At 31.1% G+C, this 19,755-nt stretch overlaps 1 protein-coding gene across 1 annotated transcript; it reads left to right on the top strand.

Annotated features, from left to right (window-relative positions):
* The first annotated feature begins 2,166 nt into the window (after positions 1 to 2,166).
* LOC140670677 (uncharacterized) lies at positions 2,167 to 2,704 on the top strand. Its single transcript, XM_072901395.1, has 2 exons — positions 2,167 to 2,397; positions 2,528 to 2,704. Exons 1-2 carry the CDS (start codon positions 2,167 to 2,169, stop codon positions 2,702 to 2,704), a joined length of 408 nt encoding a protein of 135 aa, XP_072757496.1.
* Positions 2,705 to 19,755: the final 17,051 nt, after the last annotated feature.

Below are 19,755 nucleotides of genomic sequence, written 5' to 3' on the forward strand. Positions count from 1 at the left end.
AGTTAATGCGTTGTACACTCCTAGAATACAATATAATTGGAACTTTGCACTGACTCTAGTTGAAGAACAGCAAATTTTTCTAACAAAGTTTGTAGGCAGCGGTGCGTTTGGAAAGGTAAAGCGTAATTTTTTATTACTTAAATATATCCTTGAGAATATTTGTTAATTTCTTAATCGGATAATTTTGAGATAAAGGCACATTTTTTAAATAAAAATAATACACAAATCCAAATTGTTTATAATTAATTAATAATTTTAACTATAAAAGTTAAATAATTTAAACTTATTTTTAACATGCATTTCATCAATTTGTATTAATTATGAAATATTTCGCAGATATTTGAAGGAACCATCAAAAATTTGGAAGGGTCAGATAAGAAGCCTATCGCCATAAAGATGCTACGAAAAAATGCTTCGTCACAACAGACAACGGAATTTTTTCGAGAAGTCAAACTTATGAGCCACTTTCGCCACACAAATGTTCTAAGATTGTTGGGCATCTGTATAGATGTGGATTCACTATGGCTCATTTTAGAATTAATGGAAACTGACTTACTGAAATATTTGAGAGAGAGCCGGACATTGCTTCTGTTAGACTCGCACGTTTTGCGACTACAAGATTTACTCGCTATTTGCGAAGATGTTGCGCGAAGAGGTTGTTCTTATTTAGAAAAACTGCATTTTGTACATAGAGATCTCGCTTGTCGAAATTGCTTAATATCTTTAAGAAATCGTGAAATTCGTATTGTGAAAATCGGTGATTTCGGCCTAGCCAGAGATATTTACAAGAATCAGTATTACCGCATGGTAAAAATATAATTATTTAATAAATAAAAATAGATAAGATATTATAATTATATTTGTATATAAAATAAAATAAATCTTTGTTTTCTATTTTTACATTGTAATAACATTATACATTTCTAATATAATAAGCGGATTAGAATATAAAAAACCTATTTCTTTTGTATATAGGATTGCATATAAAGAAAGAAAGATATACTACATATAATTCTTGCTTTACAAATATGTAGATAATTTCAGCAGAAGATATATTGCGCTAAAATTCTGTTTTAGAGAGGAGAAGGTTTGCTTCCTATTCGCTGGATGACACCAGAATCTTTGGTGGATGGAATATTTACTTCACAGAGCGATGTTTGGGCATTCGGAGTGCTAATGTGGGAAATTATGTCATTGGATGAACAGTCTTAGCCTGCCAAAAATAATGACCAAGTATTAGCGTATGTGCGTTCGGGAGGCAAGTTGCCACAACCTCTCAACTGTCCACCGACATTGTACGAGTTGATGCAGCATTGCTGGAATGTGGCGAACCTTAGACCGAATTTTGAATTTTGTCTCAACAATATTGTATCTCTGAGAAATAGCACAGACGATGTAAATTAAATCGTAATTCTTTTATATGCATATTATTGCATAGTAATACATTTTTGCAAATCGATAATGTGTGTAATTGATTAAAGATATTGCAAAATAATAAAATTATTGTTTTCTACTATTGTCTTCTACTAATTATTGTTTTCTATGTGGCTTGTAGCAATAGGAAAGTTTTTAACCATAATGTTGTGTAGGAATGAAGCAAAATTATGTAAAGTGCAGTATTTGTTGAAGAAAATATTATTCTGAATGGATAGTTTTCTTTATGGATTTTTCGAAGTCCATAAGCTCTTGGTAACAGCCCGTCGCTGTTGTAAATGTATTTATATTTCTCTGGTGAAATGTATCCTTTTTCTTTCTATTTTTTTAAAAAAGTGATTAGTTCAGTTCTTAATTTTTTAGACGGGTCTTTATTAACAATCGAATATGTTTCTTTATTGCTAAGAATTTCCTCAATTTTGCAACTCGCAACAAAGAATCGAAATCGAAAAGTTTGCATTTTGTAATTTCGTTAATAGTCTTATGATACAAAAAATCTACGTAGGTACTAGATCCTTCGGCTGACTTTTAGGTCTAATTTTTATTATTTTTTCAAGTGTTAAGGATATTATATCGGTATGAATATATATAAAGTATTATTGCATGTATATTATATTGCCATGTTGCTGCAATGTTATTTTGTAATATTTCTACAAACGGACATTTTACTGTTGCTGCAATATCACAGGAACATTACAGCAAGAAAAGGGCCTCCGGCGAAATAAATCGACAATGGACGCAATTTTTATCCTACGACAATTAATCGAAAAATCTATCGAGTTCGATAAACCAATGTATCTGCGCTTCGTCGATTTGAAACAGGATTTCGACAGAGTTCGTCTTAAAGACGTGATAACCATTTCACAAAAACATAATATTAACACCAAAATGTTAGGAATTATTAAGGAACTGAACCGGAACAATTTAACCAAAATCAAGACAGCCTACAGCTTAATGGAGGCAGTAATTAACACAATCGGCAAATAATCAACATAATTGATATCAAACAAGAAGATAGCCTAAGTCCAACGCTTTTTAATATCATAATTGATGAAATCATCAAAAACGTCAAACAAGTGGACGCCGAATACAGGATAGGAAACAGGTGGAACCAAATAAAAATTTACGCTATGCTGACGATGCCATATTGATGGCGGAAAATAAGGACGATTTGCAAGGGCTCTTTCAAAAGTACACAACATCCAGAGAGCTCAATATGGTGATCTCGCAATTCCGGTCTCAATTGTTTTCTAATTCAAATGTTGAGTAATAAATTCAGTACTCTTAATATATCTTAATATATCTTAAGAGCAATAAATTAAGGAAATATTTTGAAACCAAAATCATAACAGCAATTAATTTTGTTAATGTACTTTATTCTTATAAGCAAGCTGGCACACCTCCACTAGTTGAAGTCGAATTTTCTAAGTCAAACGTTGAGCAATAATTTTGGTACTATTTATCTTGAGAAATCATAGCTTGTTTTCTAAAATATATAATAATGAATGCACGAAAATGATAAACGTAAAAAAATTATAACTCATAATAATTAATTATTAGTTAGCACGTGATAATCATAAAATGTTATAGTTTTAATTATAGATATCACAATAAGAAACTTATGGAAAAAAAGAAGAGAAAGAAAAGCCAATAGAAAAAGAATATATAATTACTCTATATTGCTGTAATAAAACGGAATGTAACAGGTAATATAACGTGTATACATATATTACATGTTACATCTGCGTTAGTTGTAATTTCCCACTCAACGGATATTGTAGGTATATGATAAATATAACGTGTAGTACATAAGTTATATAAGTTATATATAAATATAACATATACTAACCTAAAGATTATAACAGTTATATAAATTGTTGAAATGTTAATTGTTATAATTGTAATATAAATTATTTTATTGTTATGTAATTGTTATTAAAATAATTACAGTATAGTTATATAAGAATTATATTTATATATTTTAGCACATATACAATTCGCAGAAATATCAAGTCCTTAAATTAATTTTAAATAAAACTAAAAGAAACTGTACTGTGAAAAGACATTTTGTTTAGTATTATTTAAAATTAATTCAGACTTATTATATTATTTATTAATATTCCTAAAAATTGTATTAAAGCGATAGTGAAAAAATAGTAGTAAAAAATAAGCGCAAATAAGAAAGCAAATAACAATATTCAAGTATACCTATATAATGATGAAAATATACCTCTTTTAATGATATAAAATTATTTACATATGTATATGTATGTACCTATTTGTTTAAGTATATATACATAATATATTATATTAATTCAAATTATATGAATTAAATAATGCAAACCTTAATATATGAACTTAATATTCCAACGTTTTAAATCGAAACATATTTACAAAATGCTAATTGATAAACGATATATTTTAAGATCTCGCAATTAAAGAATAAATATTTTAATATAATTATAGAATTAAAAAAAATAGCACAGATGTAAATTAAATCGTAATTCTTTTATAAGCATATTATTGCATAGTAATACATTTTTGCAAATCGATAATGTGTGTAATCGATTAAAGATATTGCAAAATAATAAAATTATTGTTTTCTACTATTGTCTTCTACTAATTATTGTTTTCTATGTGGCTTGTAGCAATAGGAAAGTTTTTAATCATAATGTTGTGTAGGAATGAAGCAAAATTATGTAAAGTGCTATTTGTTGAAGAAAATATTCAATAGTATATGTATATAGAAAATGTTGACAAGTACAGAAGAGGCTGTGACACTAAGTTCAGTGATCATAAAGTTTTTAAATTTATTAATAATCCATATATATATATATATATATATATATATATATATATATATATATATATGTATATATAAAGTTTATTTTATAAAAACATCGGTGCGGATTTTGCCACTCAAAGATGATAATTACAACACCCACCTATTTGTTTTATAGAAATATCGCCGATGCGGACTTTGTCACTCAAGGGTAATAATTTCAATACTCATCTACTTGTTTTATAAAAACATTGCCGGTGCGAACTTTGTCACTCAAGGGTGATACTCTTAACACCCATCTGCTTGTTTTATAAAAACATCGCCAGTGCAAACTCTGCTATCCAAAGATGACAATCCCAGCACCCACCAGCTTGTTTTATAAAAACATCGGCAGTGCGGACTTTGTCATCTAAGGGAAACAGTCCCAACACTCACCGACTTGTTTCATATAAATTTCTCCGATACGGACTCTGTCACTTAAAGATGACAATCCCAGCACCCACCAGTTTGCTTCATAAAAACATCGCTAGTGCGGACTTTGTCATCTAAGGGAGACAGTCCCAGCAGCCACCGACTTGTTTCATAAAAATTTCTCCGATACGGACTGTGCTATCCAAAAGTGACAATCCCAGCACCCACCAGCTTATTTCATAAAAACATCGTCAGTGCGGACTTTATCATCTAAGGGAGACAGTCCCAGCAGCTACCGACTTGTTTCATAAAAATTTATCCGATACAGACTCTGTCACTTAAAGATGACAGTCCCAGCACTCATCTGCTTGTTTTATAAAAACATCGCCAGTGCGAACTCTGCAATCCAAAGATAACAATCCCAGCACTCACCAGCTTGTTTTATAAAAACATCGCCAGAGCGGACTTTGTCATCTAAGGGAAACAGTCCCAACACTCACCGACTTGTTTCATAAAAATTTCTCCGATATGAACTGTATCACTTAAAGATGACAGTCCCAGCACCCACCAGCTTGTTTCATAAAAACATCGCCGGTGCGGACTCTGCTATCCAAAGGTGACAATCTCAGCACCCACCAGCTTATTTCATAGAAACATCGCCAGTGCGGACTTTATCATCTAAGGGAGACAGCAGCCACCGACTTGTTTCATAAAAATTTATCCGATATGAATTACGAATACAATTTTTAGGAATATTAATAAGTAATATAATAAGTCTTTGAATTAATTTTAAATAAAACTAAACGAAATGTTTTCCTAATACAATTTCGTTTAGTTTTATTTAAAATTAATTTAAGGACTTGATATTCCTGGAATTATATGTGTTAAAATATATAATTATGTAACTATATACTATTTTTCACTATCAATGCTAAATGTTTGCGAGGAGAAATCAAAATCAGTCTTTAGAATCGTGACCGAAACACAAAGTCGCTTTTAAAAGTTAAATTTATAAATTAAAGTGTATAAAATAATTTAAAAATTTTTTAAATTTTTTACAGAGATGCAGCGAACAATTAAGTAATCACTTAAAGATGACAGTCCCAGCACCCACCAGCTTGTTTCATAAAAACATCGCCAGTGCGAACTCTGCAATCCAAAGATAACAATCCCAGCACTCACCAGCTTGTTTTATAAAAACATCGCCAGAGCGGACTTTGTCATCTAAGGGAAACAGTCCCAACACTCACCGACTTGTTTCATAAAAATTTCTCCGATATGAACTGTATCACTTAAAGATGACAGTCCCAGCACCCACCAGCTTGTTTTATAAAAACATCGCCGGTGCGGACTTTGTCACTCAAGAGTGATAATCTCAACACCTATCTAGTTGTTTTATAAAAACATTGCCGGTGCGGACTCTGCTATCCAAAGATGACAATCCCAGCACCCACCGACTTGTTTCATAAAAATTTCTCCGATACGGACTCTGTTACTTAAAGATGACAGTCCCAGCACCCATCTGCTTATTTCATGAAAACATCGCCGATGCGGACTCTGCTATCCAAAGGTGACAATCCCAGCACTCACAAGCTTATTTCATAAAAACGTCGCCAGTGCGGACTTTATCATCTAAGGGAGACAGTCCCAGCAGCCACCGACCTGTTTCATAAAAATTTCTCCGATACGGTCTTTGTCACTTAAAGATGACAATCCCAGCATCTACCAGCTTGCTTCGTAAAAACATCGCCAGTGCGGACTTTGTCATCTAAGGGAGACAATCCCAGCACCCACCAGCTTGTTTCATAAAAACATCGCCAGTGCGGACTTTGTCATCTAAGGGAGACAGTCCCAGCACCTACCGACTTGTTTCATAAAAATTTCTCCGATACGGACTCTATCACTTAAAGATGACAGGCCCAGCACCCACCAACTTGTTTCATAAAAACATCGCCGGTGCGGACTCTGCTATCCAAAGGTGACAATCCCAGCACCCACCAGCTTGCTTCATAAAAACATCGCCAGTGCGGACTTTGTCATCTAAGGGAGACAGTCCCAGCAGCCACCGACCTGTTTCATAAAAATTTCTCCGATACGCTCTTTGTCACTTAAAGATGACAATCCCAGCATCTACCAGCTTGCTTCGTAAAAACATCGCCAGTGCGGACTTTGTCATCTAAGGGAGACAATCCCAGCACCCACCAGCTTGTTTCATAAAAACATCGCCAGTGCGGACTTTGTCATCTAAGGGAGACAGTCCCAGCACCTACCGACTTGTTTCATAAAAATTTTTCCGATACGGACTCTATCACTTAAAGATGACAGGCCCAGCACCCACCAACTTGTTTCATAAAAACATCGCCGGTGCGGACTCTGCTATCCAAAGATGACAATCCCAGCACCCACCAGCTTGCTTCATAAAAACATCGCCAGTGCGGACTTTGTCATCTAAGGGAGACAGTTCCAGCACCCACCGACTTGTTTCATAAAAATTTCTCCGCTACGGACTCTGTCACTTAAAGATGACATATTTCGTGATGAATATGTTTCGATTTAAAACGTTGGAATATTAAGTTCATATATTAATGTTTGCATTATTTAATTCATATAATTTGAATTAATATAATATATTATGTATACATACTTAAACAAATAGGTACATACATATACGTATGTAAATAATTTTATATCATTAAAAGAGGTATATGCGCGATTCTGGCACGGTGAGTTGTGCGTCTGCTCTCTGTGCCTAAGATCCCGAGTTCAAATCCGATCAGAAACATCGAATTTGTTCGATTTTATTTGATCATCACCTCTCGGAAGGCAATGGCAACCCACCGAGAGTATCTTGCCACAAACTTCTTCTATCAAGGCTGTTCGGAACCGGCATTAAAATGTAGGTTCCGGAAATGTTTTCTCAGTACAATTTCGTTTAGTTTTATTTAAAATTAATTTAACAACTTGATATTACTGGAATTATATATGCTAAAATATATAATTATATAACTATATATTATTTTTCACTATCAATGCTAGAGATTTGCGAGGAGAAATCTAAGTCAGTCCGCTTTAGAATCGTGACCGAAACACAAAGTCGCTTTTAAAAGTTAAATTTATAAATTAAAGTGTATAAAATAATTTAAAAATTTTTTTAATTTTTTACAGAGATGCAGCGAACAAATAAGGAAAAGAGAAATTGAAAATAGTACGTTAAAGAAAAATACCTCAAATGAAATATAAACATCAAATGTGGAATAACAAAATATTAAAGAAAAACAAAATAACGGAAAAGAAAATTTAAAGGAGAATCATAATAAAAAATCTGAAGAGAAAAAGCAAATTTATTGTTTATTATAAAAGCTAATTTATTGCTCAAAAGATATATAGTATAGAATTAATTGCTTCACGTTTGATTTAAATAAAGAAATTAGAAAACTGTGCCGGTAAGAACTTTAGGTGTTGAAGTGAATTTGGTTTCAAAATGATGTTATTGTATTAGAAAGTCGAATAGGAATGAGAAAAAGAATTTAAAAACCTTATTGAGAAAACAGGTTTAATATTTTCTTCTCAATTAACTATAATCGAATCACATTCGAGACCAATCAATAGTTATTTAGCTCTGTGAATTCTTTTGAGGCCTAATTTATAATTAATGTTCGATGGAGAAGATTTCTTCGAAGGACCAATTGGAAACGGAAATATAAGATATATAACAAATAACGGAAACAAACGTACATCGGCCGATCTATGTCTGTATATATTTGGTGAAGGTCGATCGAATCATGTTAATCTATGTCGATGATCTGATATAAGCATCGAAGAAAATTGAAAAATTAGAAGCTATAAAATCTAAGCTAAAGTCAACATTTAAAATAGTAGACCTAGGACCAGTACACAGTATTCTTGACATAAGTGTTGAACGACAAGGTTTAACAGGAAGCATGGGTTTCCTGTTTTTCTATTTTAAGCTAATTCTGGACATATAACAATGATACACTCCCAGAAAAAATCCTGATAGAGTGAAATGGATTGGATATCGTGACTATTATTAGTCTTTAATTAGACCACATTCAATCGGTCTGATTTTCATATACAATTTACAATTTTTATATAAATAAATCAATAAAGACACTAATAAAATTGTATTATCCAGGGAACCCTTATTGAAATCTTAAAAAATTATATATATATATGTATATATATATATATATATATATATGTACATATAATTTTAGATTTAAAAGTATTCAATCAAGGATTGCACAACGTTACTTTTGTACATGATAATGAAGGATGAGTTTTAATGTAAATAAAAACTTTTTTGATGTCAAATAGATCAATAGGACGTAAACAAACTTCACTGGTCGTATAAAACCTAAGGAACAGCATTAAATCTATGAAGCTTTAATTAGTTATATCTCCTAAACCAGTGTCGTCCTCCACTTATTTCTTGCAGGAAATTACTCAGACAACCTTTTCCTACAATATATCTAAGTAGAAATAAAAGCGATGATGTGTAACCTTTTATGTATATTTACCAAAATAAGAGCGTACTAAGTGCAATTATGATAGATGAGTTTCGACCGATTTCAATCTCGTTTCGCTCCGAATTGAAACCAGGTTAAGCACACGGTGGAAACCTTATCTCTGTCTATGATATGCAACTTATGTAATTTGTGTGTAATAGCCTAATAAACGGCAACGCACAAGCTTGTGCATGGGACATAAGGTTTTAGCCTCAAAGTTACGACACGGAAAGTAAAAAGTTGCGTGAAAAGTGAACTGTGTGGCGTATAAAGAGTAAAATATTTTGCTGCTAGAATTACATTTAAAGGTAAATATTTTTTAATAAAGCAATTAAATTTACTTTAATAAAAAACAATATAAATATGTTCCATTAAATATGTTCTACTAAATATATATTTACATTGTAATGTAATTAAATATATTTAATTATTTTTTATTTTTAGGTCTGCAACTCTCTCACTCGTAAAAATTTCAGTTATTTGTATAAAATACAGAAAGTAAAAATTGAGAATTGTATTATGTGGCATAAAAGGAACAAAATATATTTAGAGGTAAATATTTTTTTTTATTAAAGCGATCAAACTTACTTCTATCAAAAACGCTATAAATGTGTTTCATTAAATACATATTTAGTAGAACATTTAATGGATATACTATGTTTGTTTCATTCTTATATTTAATTCTGCATGACAAAATAAGTAAGTACCTTAAAGTAATGGTCAACCGTTGTTCTGGACTAAAAGTTCATTGGTTTACTTTTGTCAAAAAAGGCTGTGTCATATTTAATAAAAGGTGGAAAGTTTTTTTTCCAGCTTTCATTCGTATGTATCGAAAAAATATATCAGGTTCATCATATTTAGTTTAATGTTTTCTTACTAATGTGTATCTTAAATGTTTTTTAAAATCTACATTTTCTTAATTTTTTTTCTATTTAATAGTATTAATATTTTTAGATGATTTAAATCGAGCCAACAAAAATTGCAACAAATTGAAAATAATAATAATACCGATGTGCCAACTTTATCCGAAATAGAACGTACTAAAAAATGAAAAAGAAAGCCAAATAAGCGTTATCAAAGTACAGCGACATCGAGTGATGATGAAGATGAGTTTTCTTCTTCAAATTTGATTCGACCGAAAAAATTACCTAAACCTAATGATCTAACAACATCAAACGAAATATCGTCAAGTCCTGCGACATCTCCAAATTTATTAACAAGAAGTACAAGAATGAGAGTTCTTTCTCATTCAAATATTGAAAGAGGTTTGTATGCATATTGTACATTTTAGTCCCTAAAATAAAATGTAATGTATCAATTATGATAAGTCAACATCAAAATTTGTTTATGTTGCAACATCAAAATTTGTCATGTTGCATTGTCATAATTTTTAGATTAAAAAAAAATTTTTTTATAAGTGGTTCTATTGTAAATAAAGAGGCCAACATTCCTACCTTAGGTTTGTATAAATATTTTTTTTTATGAGAGATATTATTTTAATTATTTTAATTATTTTAAATTATTCTGATTTTTTAGGTAAAATTTACTTCGAGATATTTAAACTTCAAAAGCACGTAAAAGAAATTATTGGTCTATTAAAACAGAAAACTTTCAAAACGTTTACTTTTCCTGATGATATTCCGGTAGAATTTCCCTTAAAAAGAACCAATGAACTTCAAATATTAGAAAATTATTTGAACGTTTGTAATAATACAATCCCCTTGGTATGGATTATTATTTGTTAATATTTATATAAATGGAATTAGAAAAATACTTTATACTGTTTATATTGATATATTGTACATTGTTTGTTAGGCTTCTTTTCTATCTACGTTGGGTGGAAATAACACATCACAAACTAACAAAATTTTACTTTATATTTTAACAAATGAACTGACACGCAATTACAATTTCGCCGGTCAGAGGCAAAATGATAAAAAAGCTTTTTCTAATCTTATTTTAATGTTACGTCCTGTCGGCTCCACGTTTTTCCTCCCACGAAATGAACACTAATCGTCCGATCGGTCACAAAAAACGGGTCGCGCAATAGAAAAGAACCGTTATTATCAAATAATGTTTAGACCTACTAAAAACGATATCTAAACAAATACCGGAAGGGATCAATAACGAAATCCTCTAAACAACGAAACAGACAAACACAGCTGCATAATCTTAAGAAAGAAACAAATAATGCCGCTACGCACTGTCGGCTCCACGTTTTTCCTCCCACGAAAATGAAGCAATAATCACCCAACTAATCATAAAAAGGATCGCGCGACAAAAAATATTTTAAAACATTGAAAACGATGTCAAAAGAAACGACCGGAAAGGATCGATAGTGAGATCCTCTAAATGAATAAATCGACAAACACAGCTGCATAATCTTAAGAAAGAAACAAATAACGCCGCTACGCACTGTCGGTTCCACGTCTTTACCTCCTATAAAGATAAAGCAATAATTACCCGACCAGTCATAAGAGGGCCGCGGAACGAAAAAATGTTTTAAACATTGAAATCGATGTTCAAAGAAATGACCGAAAAGGATCGATAGCGAGATCCCCTAAACAAATAAATGGATAAAAACAGCTGCATAATCCTAGGAGATAACCAAATGAAGAATCTCCAAATTTCCTAAGAGGCCGTACAGAGCCCACCAATCAGCAACAATCAAAAATAAGGAGGAGAAGGATCTCACCGAACGACAGCTTTTTACACGTCAAAATCTCAAAAATACTCCCGCCCAAATTGTTAACACGTCCTCAAGATTTAATATAAAAAGGGAAGATTCGCGCATTACCGACACCAAAAAATTCAAATCAGTCGATAGTACAACGTTAGATTCATTCGGCACAGTTACTCCCGCTCATTCCTATTTTCGGTCGTTCGCTGACAAGGAATTTGTTTCACATATCGGGAGTTCTGATTAAGTTTTGAAAACTATTAGAGTCTGTGCCCAACAACGACCACCTGCTGAGCAAGAGCCACAACTGGGCCACGACCTGACCAGCAGCTAAAAACGCAACAACTCTGCCTAAATAGTAAGTCCATTTTCCTTCTCTTTCACCACCGTTCTTTCCCCTTTATTCAACCCTGTTCTTTATTTAAAGTGCCTAAAATCGCGCCGACCCACCGATTCTCGCGTGCAAATCGAGACCATAGATCGGACGATACGACCGTGAGCGAAACCAACAGTTTAGATTCTCCCCTTTCTTCACCGCAGTACCCGCACTGTTCCACCCCGTTGAAGACGCTTTTCCCATTTACCCATAGTTACCCTGAAATAGATTTTCCTTCCCCATCATATTCCCCCGTAACCCTTTCACCTTCGGTCATCGATATAGCCGATGATTCACCGCCGTCGTCTCCCCCAACCTTTTCCGATTCCTCGTCCGTAATCCTCTCGGATAATTCGTCGAACCACACGATAGAATTACCCGACTTCTCTTTGGAGTACTCTCCAACAGATCCTGACACCTTCGCGCTCCTCTCTTTAGAATCGAAGCTTGCATCCATGTCCGATTCCGCTCTCCTCAACCTTATAGATAGCGTCTTCGAAGACGTCGACATCGCGCCGTAACATACATAACACTTTTCGCAAATCTTTATTATTATTATTTTTTTTTCTTATTATAAACTATTGTAACAAATATCAACCAGAATAAAATCTTTAGAATCGCACTCGTTCCCCTTCTTTTCTGGTTGATGACCTCCGTACTTATGTAACACCCGTGACCCACACACACAAACACACACACACACTCATACAAATAATTTGAAGGCCGATATCAATAAGATTATATGTATAACGTTAGGAATTAATTGAATAAATGTTAAATTAAATATTAAATGATCGGTAAATTTATTTAACTCCCTCACTCTCTCCACGCGAAAGATCACACTTGGTCCCGTCCCGTGTAAAAGAGATTCGATTCTTTTACCAAAAAGGGACCACCGAGAAAGCGTTCGCATAATAGAGTAACAACAACACCCGTCGTTTACTTGTTGCCAACCTGCAGCTCGCTCGACCGAGTCACTCGTCGATAAGACTTTTGACATCGGAACAGTTCCTGTTACGCCCTTCCTCTGACCTATCCTTTCTACGGGCCTGGACGTAACATTAAAGTCTGTGATAATTCGTAAGTTATTTAAAGGACAATTATTTACAAATTATATATGACTATATATATATTAGTTTAATATTTTATAAGTGCAGTATAAATAAGATTAACGACCGCTATGGAAACTGATATAGAGAACGCAATAAAAGTGTGGTTCAAGCATGCAAAGCAACGCTTGGAACATGAAAGAAGAAGACGCATTCGCCAAAACAAGTTTTTAAAATTTTTAATATTATTTTTACTATTAAAAAATAAAGATTAAAATCGCTAATATTTAATAATAAATAACAGGTTAATTAGAACGACCAAACTAGCCAAAATCATTTATTAAGTTAGTAACACAACGTTTCGACCATCTAGTTGTGGTCCTTTTCAAGTGTCACTAGAATAACAAAATATAATACAAAGGATCAAAAAATTAATAAAAATTAATAACCAATTTTACGCAAAACCAAAAAATGTAAAACAATCGAAAAAGATAAATCTACTCACACGTAAATCAGGAACAAAAAATACAATAAGACGTTTATAAAGGTGGAGCAAATTAAACATTTCACTTGTTAAAATCAGCAAATAATAAGACAAAATTAACACAAAAAGAGACACGTCATGTCAGGATGAGTTTTCAAACAAAACTATGAATTTTTAAAAACATATCAAACGACCTTTATAATCTTGTCGTAAATATTGTTTAGATTTTCAGTGTCTCTCTGTAGGTTAATTGTGGAATTAAATTTCTTGATGAAAAACATTTCAGCTATTTCCCTCTTCTTAATAAATTTTTCGTTATGTAAAATAGACGGTTTATTTTACTCTAAATTTATGTCCTAATTCAGTTCTATGTTTGCTAATCACCGAGTGACTAGTTGGATGCAATTTTATATTGTTAAAATTTTCCCTAATACGTGTGCGTAAATGTCATTTTGTTTGACCTATATAACAAGCATTGCAATCCTTACATTGTAATTTATAAACAACATTGGTAAACGGAGAATTTTTTCTTTCGGTTTAAGGATGAAAAACAATTTAATTAAAAAGATTGAAAAATTAAAACTGAAATATTGTTTCAAAGATGATCCGTTCTCAAATATTGATAAATCAAAATGATTCTTAAACATTAGTGATAAGACCGTTCCTGAGTCTGTTTCTACGCTTTTAAGTTTAGGTGACAATTTTGCGCTACCTATAAATTCGTCACTTAGTAAAGATCGCGCTAATTATATACTAGACGTAGTTAAGAATTTTGAGACTTGTTCTGATAAGATTTCCACGGATCTTTTAGAGACAACTAGGATTTCAGTGGCTAACACACTGCATAGGGTCGAGGGGGCGCGTGAGTTATGTTGACAGACATATTCTACGGCCTTCTCGGCTTCAAAAAAGTTTTTATCTGACAATAAGGATATTTTAGTCACCAAAGCTGACAAGGGGCAGTCCACAGTCGTAATAAACAAGAATGATTATTTGTTAAAAATGGAATCATTATTAAGTGATGAGTCTACTTATAAGAAAATTAATAAAGATTCGATTAAACCACTCACTAACAAAATTAATTCATTGTTAAAATCTTGGCTTACTAACGAACTGATAGATGAAAGAACTTATAAACATCTTAGGTGTACTAATGGTAATTTGCCTCGTTGCTATGGGTTGCCTAAGATCCATAAGGATTTCCATTAAGAATTATTGTTTCGACTGTCGGCAGCCGTTTGTATAATGTCTCTACTTACATACAGGATATTTTGCAAAGGTCAATTGTAAAACCAGTCTCGCATATTAGTGACGGATGGTTTTTTTCAAAAATGATCAGGGATAGTATTATCGGGAGCAGTGAAGTGATGATATCATTAGATGTAAGCTTGTTATTTACTAATGTCCCTAAAGAATTAGTTTTGAACGCCATTAAAAAACGTTGGAATAACATTACTTCCGTTACTAGTTTGAGTCTCTCTCAATTTATATATGTAGTCGAATTGATTTTGGATTCGACTAATTTCGGCTTTAACGGCCACTTTTACGAGCAAATCTTTGGTAGCCCCATGGGCTCACCTTTATCTCTGATACTTGCGGACATTGTCATGGATGATTTGGAGTCGTATTGTTTAAATTTAGTTGTTAATTAAATTAAGTTGTTAAGTTTTAAGGTCCCAGTTTATTATAGATATGTGGACGACATTTTTGCAATAGTACCACGCACAGGCATTGATGAGATGCTAGAGACCTTTAATAATTTCCACCCTCGCTTAAAATTTACGTTTAAATTGGAACTGAATGATTCCATTAGTTTTCTTAACACCACTGTTTTGCGGGTTTACAATAGACTTGTAACTAATTGGTTTAGAAAACCTACATGGTCGGGTAGATATATCAACTTTCACTCTAACCATCTCATGAAATATAAAATTATTACTACATACAATCTCGTCGATCATGCTTTACTGCTCTCTGATAGTAGATTCCACAATGAGAATTTAAATATCGTTTATGAAACGCTGCGTAATAATTGTTTTCCTGAACAACTTATCGGACGACACATCCAAAAACGGATTAATATTCTAAAAAACTGTAAGAATTTGGACCGTGAACCCACGAAAAAATTAAATCTAAAAACTTTTTTATTTCATTGTCTTACGTCAAAGATTTTAGTTATTGTTTGTGTCGTCTGATGCGTGATATGGGTTTAAACGTTGCTATGACTGTAACTAATAAGCTTAATACATTGATTAAGCGTGGCAAGGATATACTACATAATGACAATAGAACCAATGTTGTTTATAAATTACAATGTAAGGATTGCAATGCTCGTTATATAGGTCAAATAAAACGACATTTACGCACACGTATTAGGGAAAATTTTAACAATATAAAATTGCATCCAACTAGTCACTCGGTGATTAGCAAACATAGAACTGAATTAGGATATGAATTTGAGTGGGATAAATTGTCTATTTTACATAACGAAAAATTTATTAAGAAGAGGGAAATAGCTGAAATGTTTTTCATCAAGAAATTTAATTTCACAATTAACCTACAGAGAGACACTGAAAATCTAAACAATATTTACGACAAGATTATAAAGGTCGTTTGATGTTTTTAAAAATTGACAGTTTTGTTTGAAAACTCATCCTGACATGACGTGTCTCTTTTTGTTACTTTTGTCTTATTATTTGCTGACTTTAACAAGTGAAATGTTTAATTTGCTCCACCTTTTTATACACGTCTTATTGTATTTTTTGTTCCTGATTTACGTGTGAGTAGATTTGTCTTTTTCAATTGTTTTACATTTTTTGGTTTTGCGTAAAATTCGTTATTAATTTTTTGATCCTTTATATTATTTTTTGTTTTTCTAGTGACACTTGAAAAAGACTACAACCAGATGGTCGAAACGTTGTATTACTAACTTAATAAATGATTTTGGCTAGTTTGGTCGTTCTAATTAACCTGTTATTTATTATTTTCACTTTTATAACTTTAACAATATGTCAAAGTTTTGTAAAAGAATTTGTTGGTCGTCGGCAACAGTATAGAAGAATTAAACATACATTTGCTAAAAAAATATTTACACAGTTTGAATGTAATCCTTTAAAAGTATGTAATAGTAATAATGACAATAATGTTTCTATTTTGGAAATGTAGGTTTGCAGTCATCTTTCTTTAAAAGAAGTTTAGACGACGAAAACATTCATGAATCATGGAGAAATGAGTACGATTTAAGACACAATAATAATGACAATAGAAATGATAGTAATGATAATAATATTAATAGCGATAACAATAATATTAATGATAATATTAATAGTGATAATAGCAATAATGATGATTATCTGAAATCAAAATTAATATTGGACTACTGTTAAACATAATATAAGTCGATCAGCTTTTACAGATTTGCTTCATATATTAAAACCGTATCAACTTCCATTTGATAGTCGCATATTATTACATACTCCATCTTTTACTAAAATAATTTCTTTAAATCCAGGCGATCTTTACTACCTAGGCTTAGAAAATGCATTACAAAATGTCTTAATACATATGAACTGCCAATTATTTGAAAAATTGGAAATTTGCTTTAATGTAGACGGAATTCTATTATTCAAAAGCTCTAACATACAATTGTGGCCTATTTTAGGTCAAATTATAAACTTTAGATGTAGACCTTTTGTTGTAGCTCTATTTTGTGGAAAATCAAAGCCAAAACCAATTAATCAATATTTAAATAGTTTTGTAACTGAATTAAATAACTTATTACAAAATGGATTCGTTTTCAATGGAAAAGTTTTTGAAATTAAATTACATAGTTTTGTCTATGATGCACCGGCATGTGCGTTTTTAAAATGTATAAAATCACATACAGAATATTCGTGTTGTGATAAATGTATTGAAGTTGGTCAATATTATAAAAACAAAATAATTTTATGTAACATCAAAAGCACACTGATGAATCGTTTCGTAAACAAGACAACGATAAACATCATTTAGGTGAAACACTTTTATTAAAATTACCTATTGATTTAATTAAATGTTTCCCTATTGACACATGCATAACATTTGTTTAGGTATTATTAGAAAACTACTAAATACATGGCTTCGAGGTCCTTTACACGTTAGATTATCACAACGTGTTGTAGATATTATTTCTGATCGAATGATTAATTTAAAAATTAATATCCCTGTTGAGTTCAATCGTAAACCACGTTCATTACACGAACTAACAAATTGGAAAGCTATGGAATTTACGACATTTTTGCTTTATATTGAACCTTATGTATTACAAAATACACTTGATATTGTTGTTTATGAAAATTTTTTGTTACTTCACTTTTTCGTTTCTATATTAGTATCAGATAAGCATATAAAATATTTCGGAACTTATTTTGCACAAAATATTATAAACATTTTTATTGAACACTGTAAAAATTTATATGGTTTAAAATTTTTCGTTTATAATGTGCATATGTAATATCTCATTTATGTGACGATGTTAATATGTTTGGTCCTTTAGATAATTTTTCAGCATTTGTTTTTGAGTCACATTTAGGTTATCTGAAACAACTTGTAAAATTTCCGAATAACGTTCTTGAACAAATTCATCGTCGTCTTGCTGAACAGATTCTTTTATTACAAATTTAATACAAATTAATATAGAAAAATTAGAGTATGAACACACATTTGGTCCTTTGATAAACACAAATGTTTATAATTGGAAAAAACAATTTTAAAAAATTTACTTTAATAATATAATTTTAACAATTTACTCATATAATAATGCAGATTGTTATTGTAGCTTTGCAAATGGAGATATAGTCATTCAAATACATAATATAGTTGTTACAACAACAGGTCAAATTTATATCATTGCAAAGCAATTTCTTGAATATTTAGACTTGTACTCCTATCCATATAAATCATCCGAATTAAAAATTTTTATCATTAAAAACTTATCTTAAAAGTTTGGCCAATTAATAATTTTTTTAGCAAATGTATTGTTTATCCTTATAACGATATATCTTCGTTTCGTTGCCAATTATTCATAATTTAACAAATAATATTTGAGAAGATACATTACCCAAATCTGAATTTAACATCTTATATGTTTCAGTACTTATTATTTTCGAATTTTTTAATTAACATATAAGATTATCAATTTTTATTTGCTTTTGGTTTGTTTGTCTACTTAATAATTTAATTATTTTCTTTTCTTTTCTTTCAATATAAGCTTTTCTTTCGAAATAACTTTTTCTTTTTTTATTAAAGTTTTGAACATGTCTGCTTGATTGTTTAATTGTTTTTCATAACTTTGTGTTAAAGTACTGACTATTTCTTTCAGTTTTGCATTTTCTTCTTTCCATTTATGACACTTTATGTTTGTTTTTTATAATGTATCTATAGATTTACATTATTTTAGAAGATTCTGTTAGGTCTAAAATAAAAAAAGACATAATACTACATTTCTTTGACCAAAGTTGATTTTTCAACAATGATATTACATTCATTTACATCTCTATGAATACATAATTATTAAACAACTCTCTGAATTTTATATAATAAATTTTTTATTATTTTTTTTTATCTAGTTGTATTATATGGTGCATCGTATCAGTATTAGTGACTTTCATAGTGATTTTCATATAATGCAAAGGTGTGTGTATATATATATATATTTATTTATTTATAATTCATGTACTTACATGTATCTTTATTCATGTATTTAAAACTTTTTATTTATCAAAACTTTAACTATGTAAATTTACACTAGGTATAATATCTGTTTTTAATCCTTTTATTTTTGAAGAGTTAGAAAAATCTGTATTATTAAAATGAAATTGACAAATGCAACTTGATGAAGTTGGTCTAATTTTTTTATTAACTGCTGCTATCCATTGCTCCAGTAAGATAGGTATAGTCGTAGGAAATTTAAATTATTTATTTAAATTTTCTACGACTATACTATATCATACATATTCTTATTCAAAATTTTATC

Source organism: Anoplolepis gracilipes, chromosome 10 (genome assembly GCF_047496725.1).
Source record: "Anoplolepis gracilipes chromosome 10, ASM4749672v1, whole genome shotgun sequence".
Lineage (NCBI taxonomy): Eukaryota > Metazoa > Arthropoda > Insecta > Hymenoptera > Formicidae > Anoplolepis > Anoplolepis gracilipes.

What these genes read in the sequence shown, in the direction of transcription:
- LOC140670677 (XM_072901395.1), top strand. Translation starts at nt 2,167, where the DNA reads ATGGACGCAATTTTTATCCTACGACAATTAATCGAAAAATCTATCGAG. An exon ending in CCTACAGCTTAATGGAGGCA is followed by an intron (nt 2,398 to 2,527) that starts GTAATTAACACA and finishes CGCCGAATACAG; the next exon opens with GATAGGAAACAGGTGGAACC.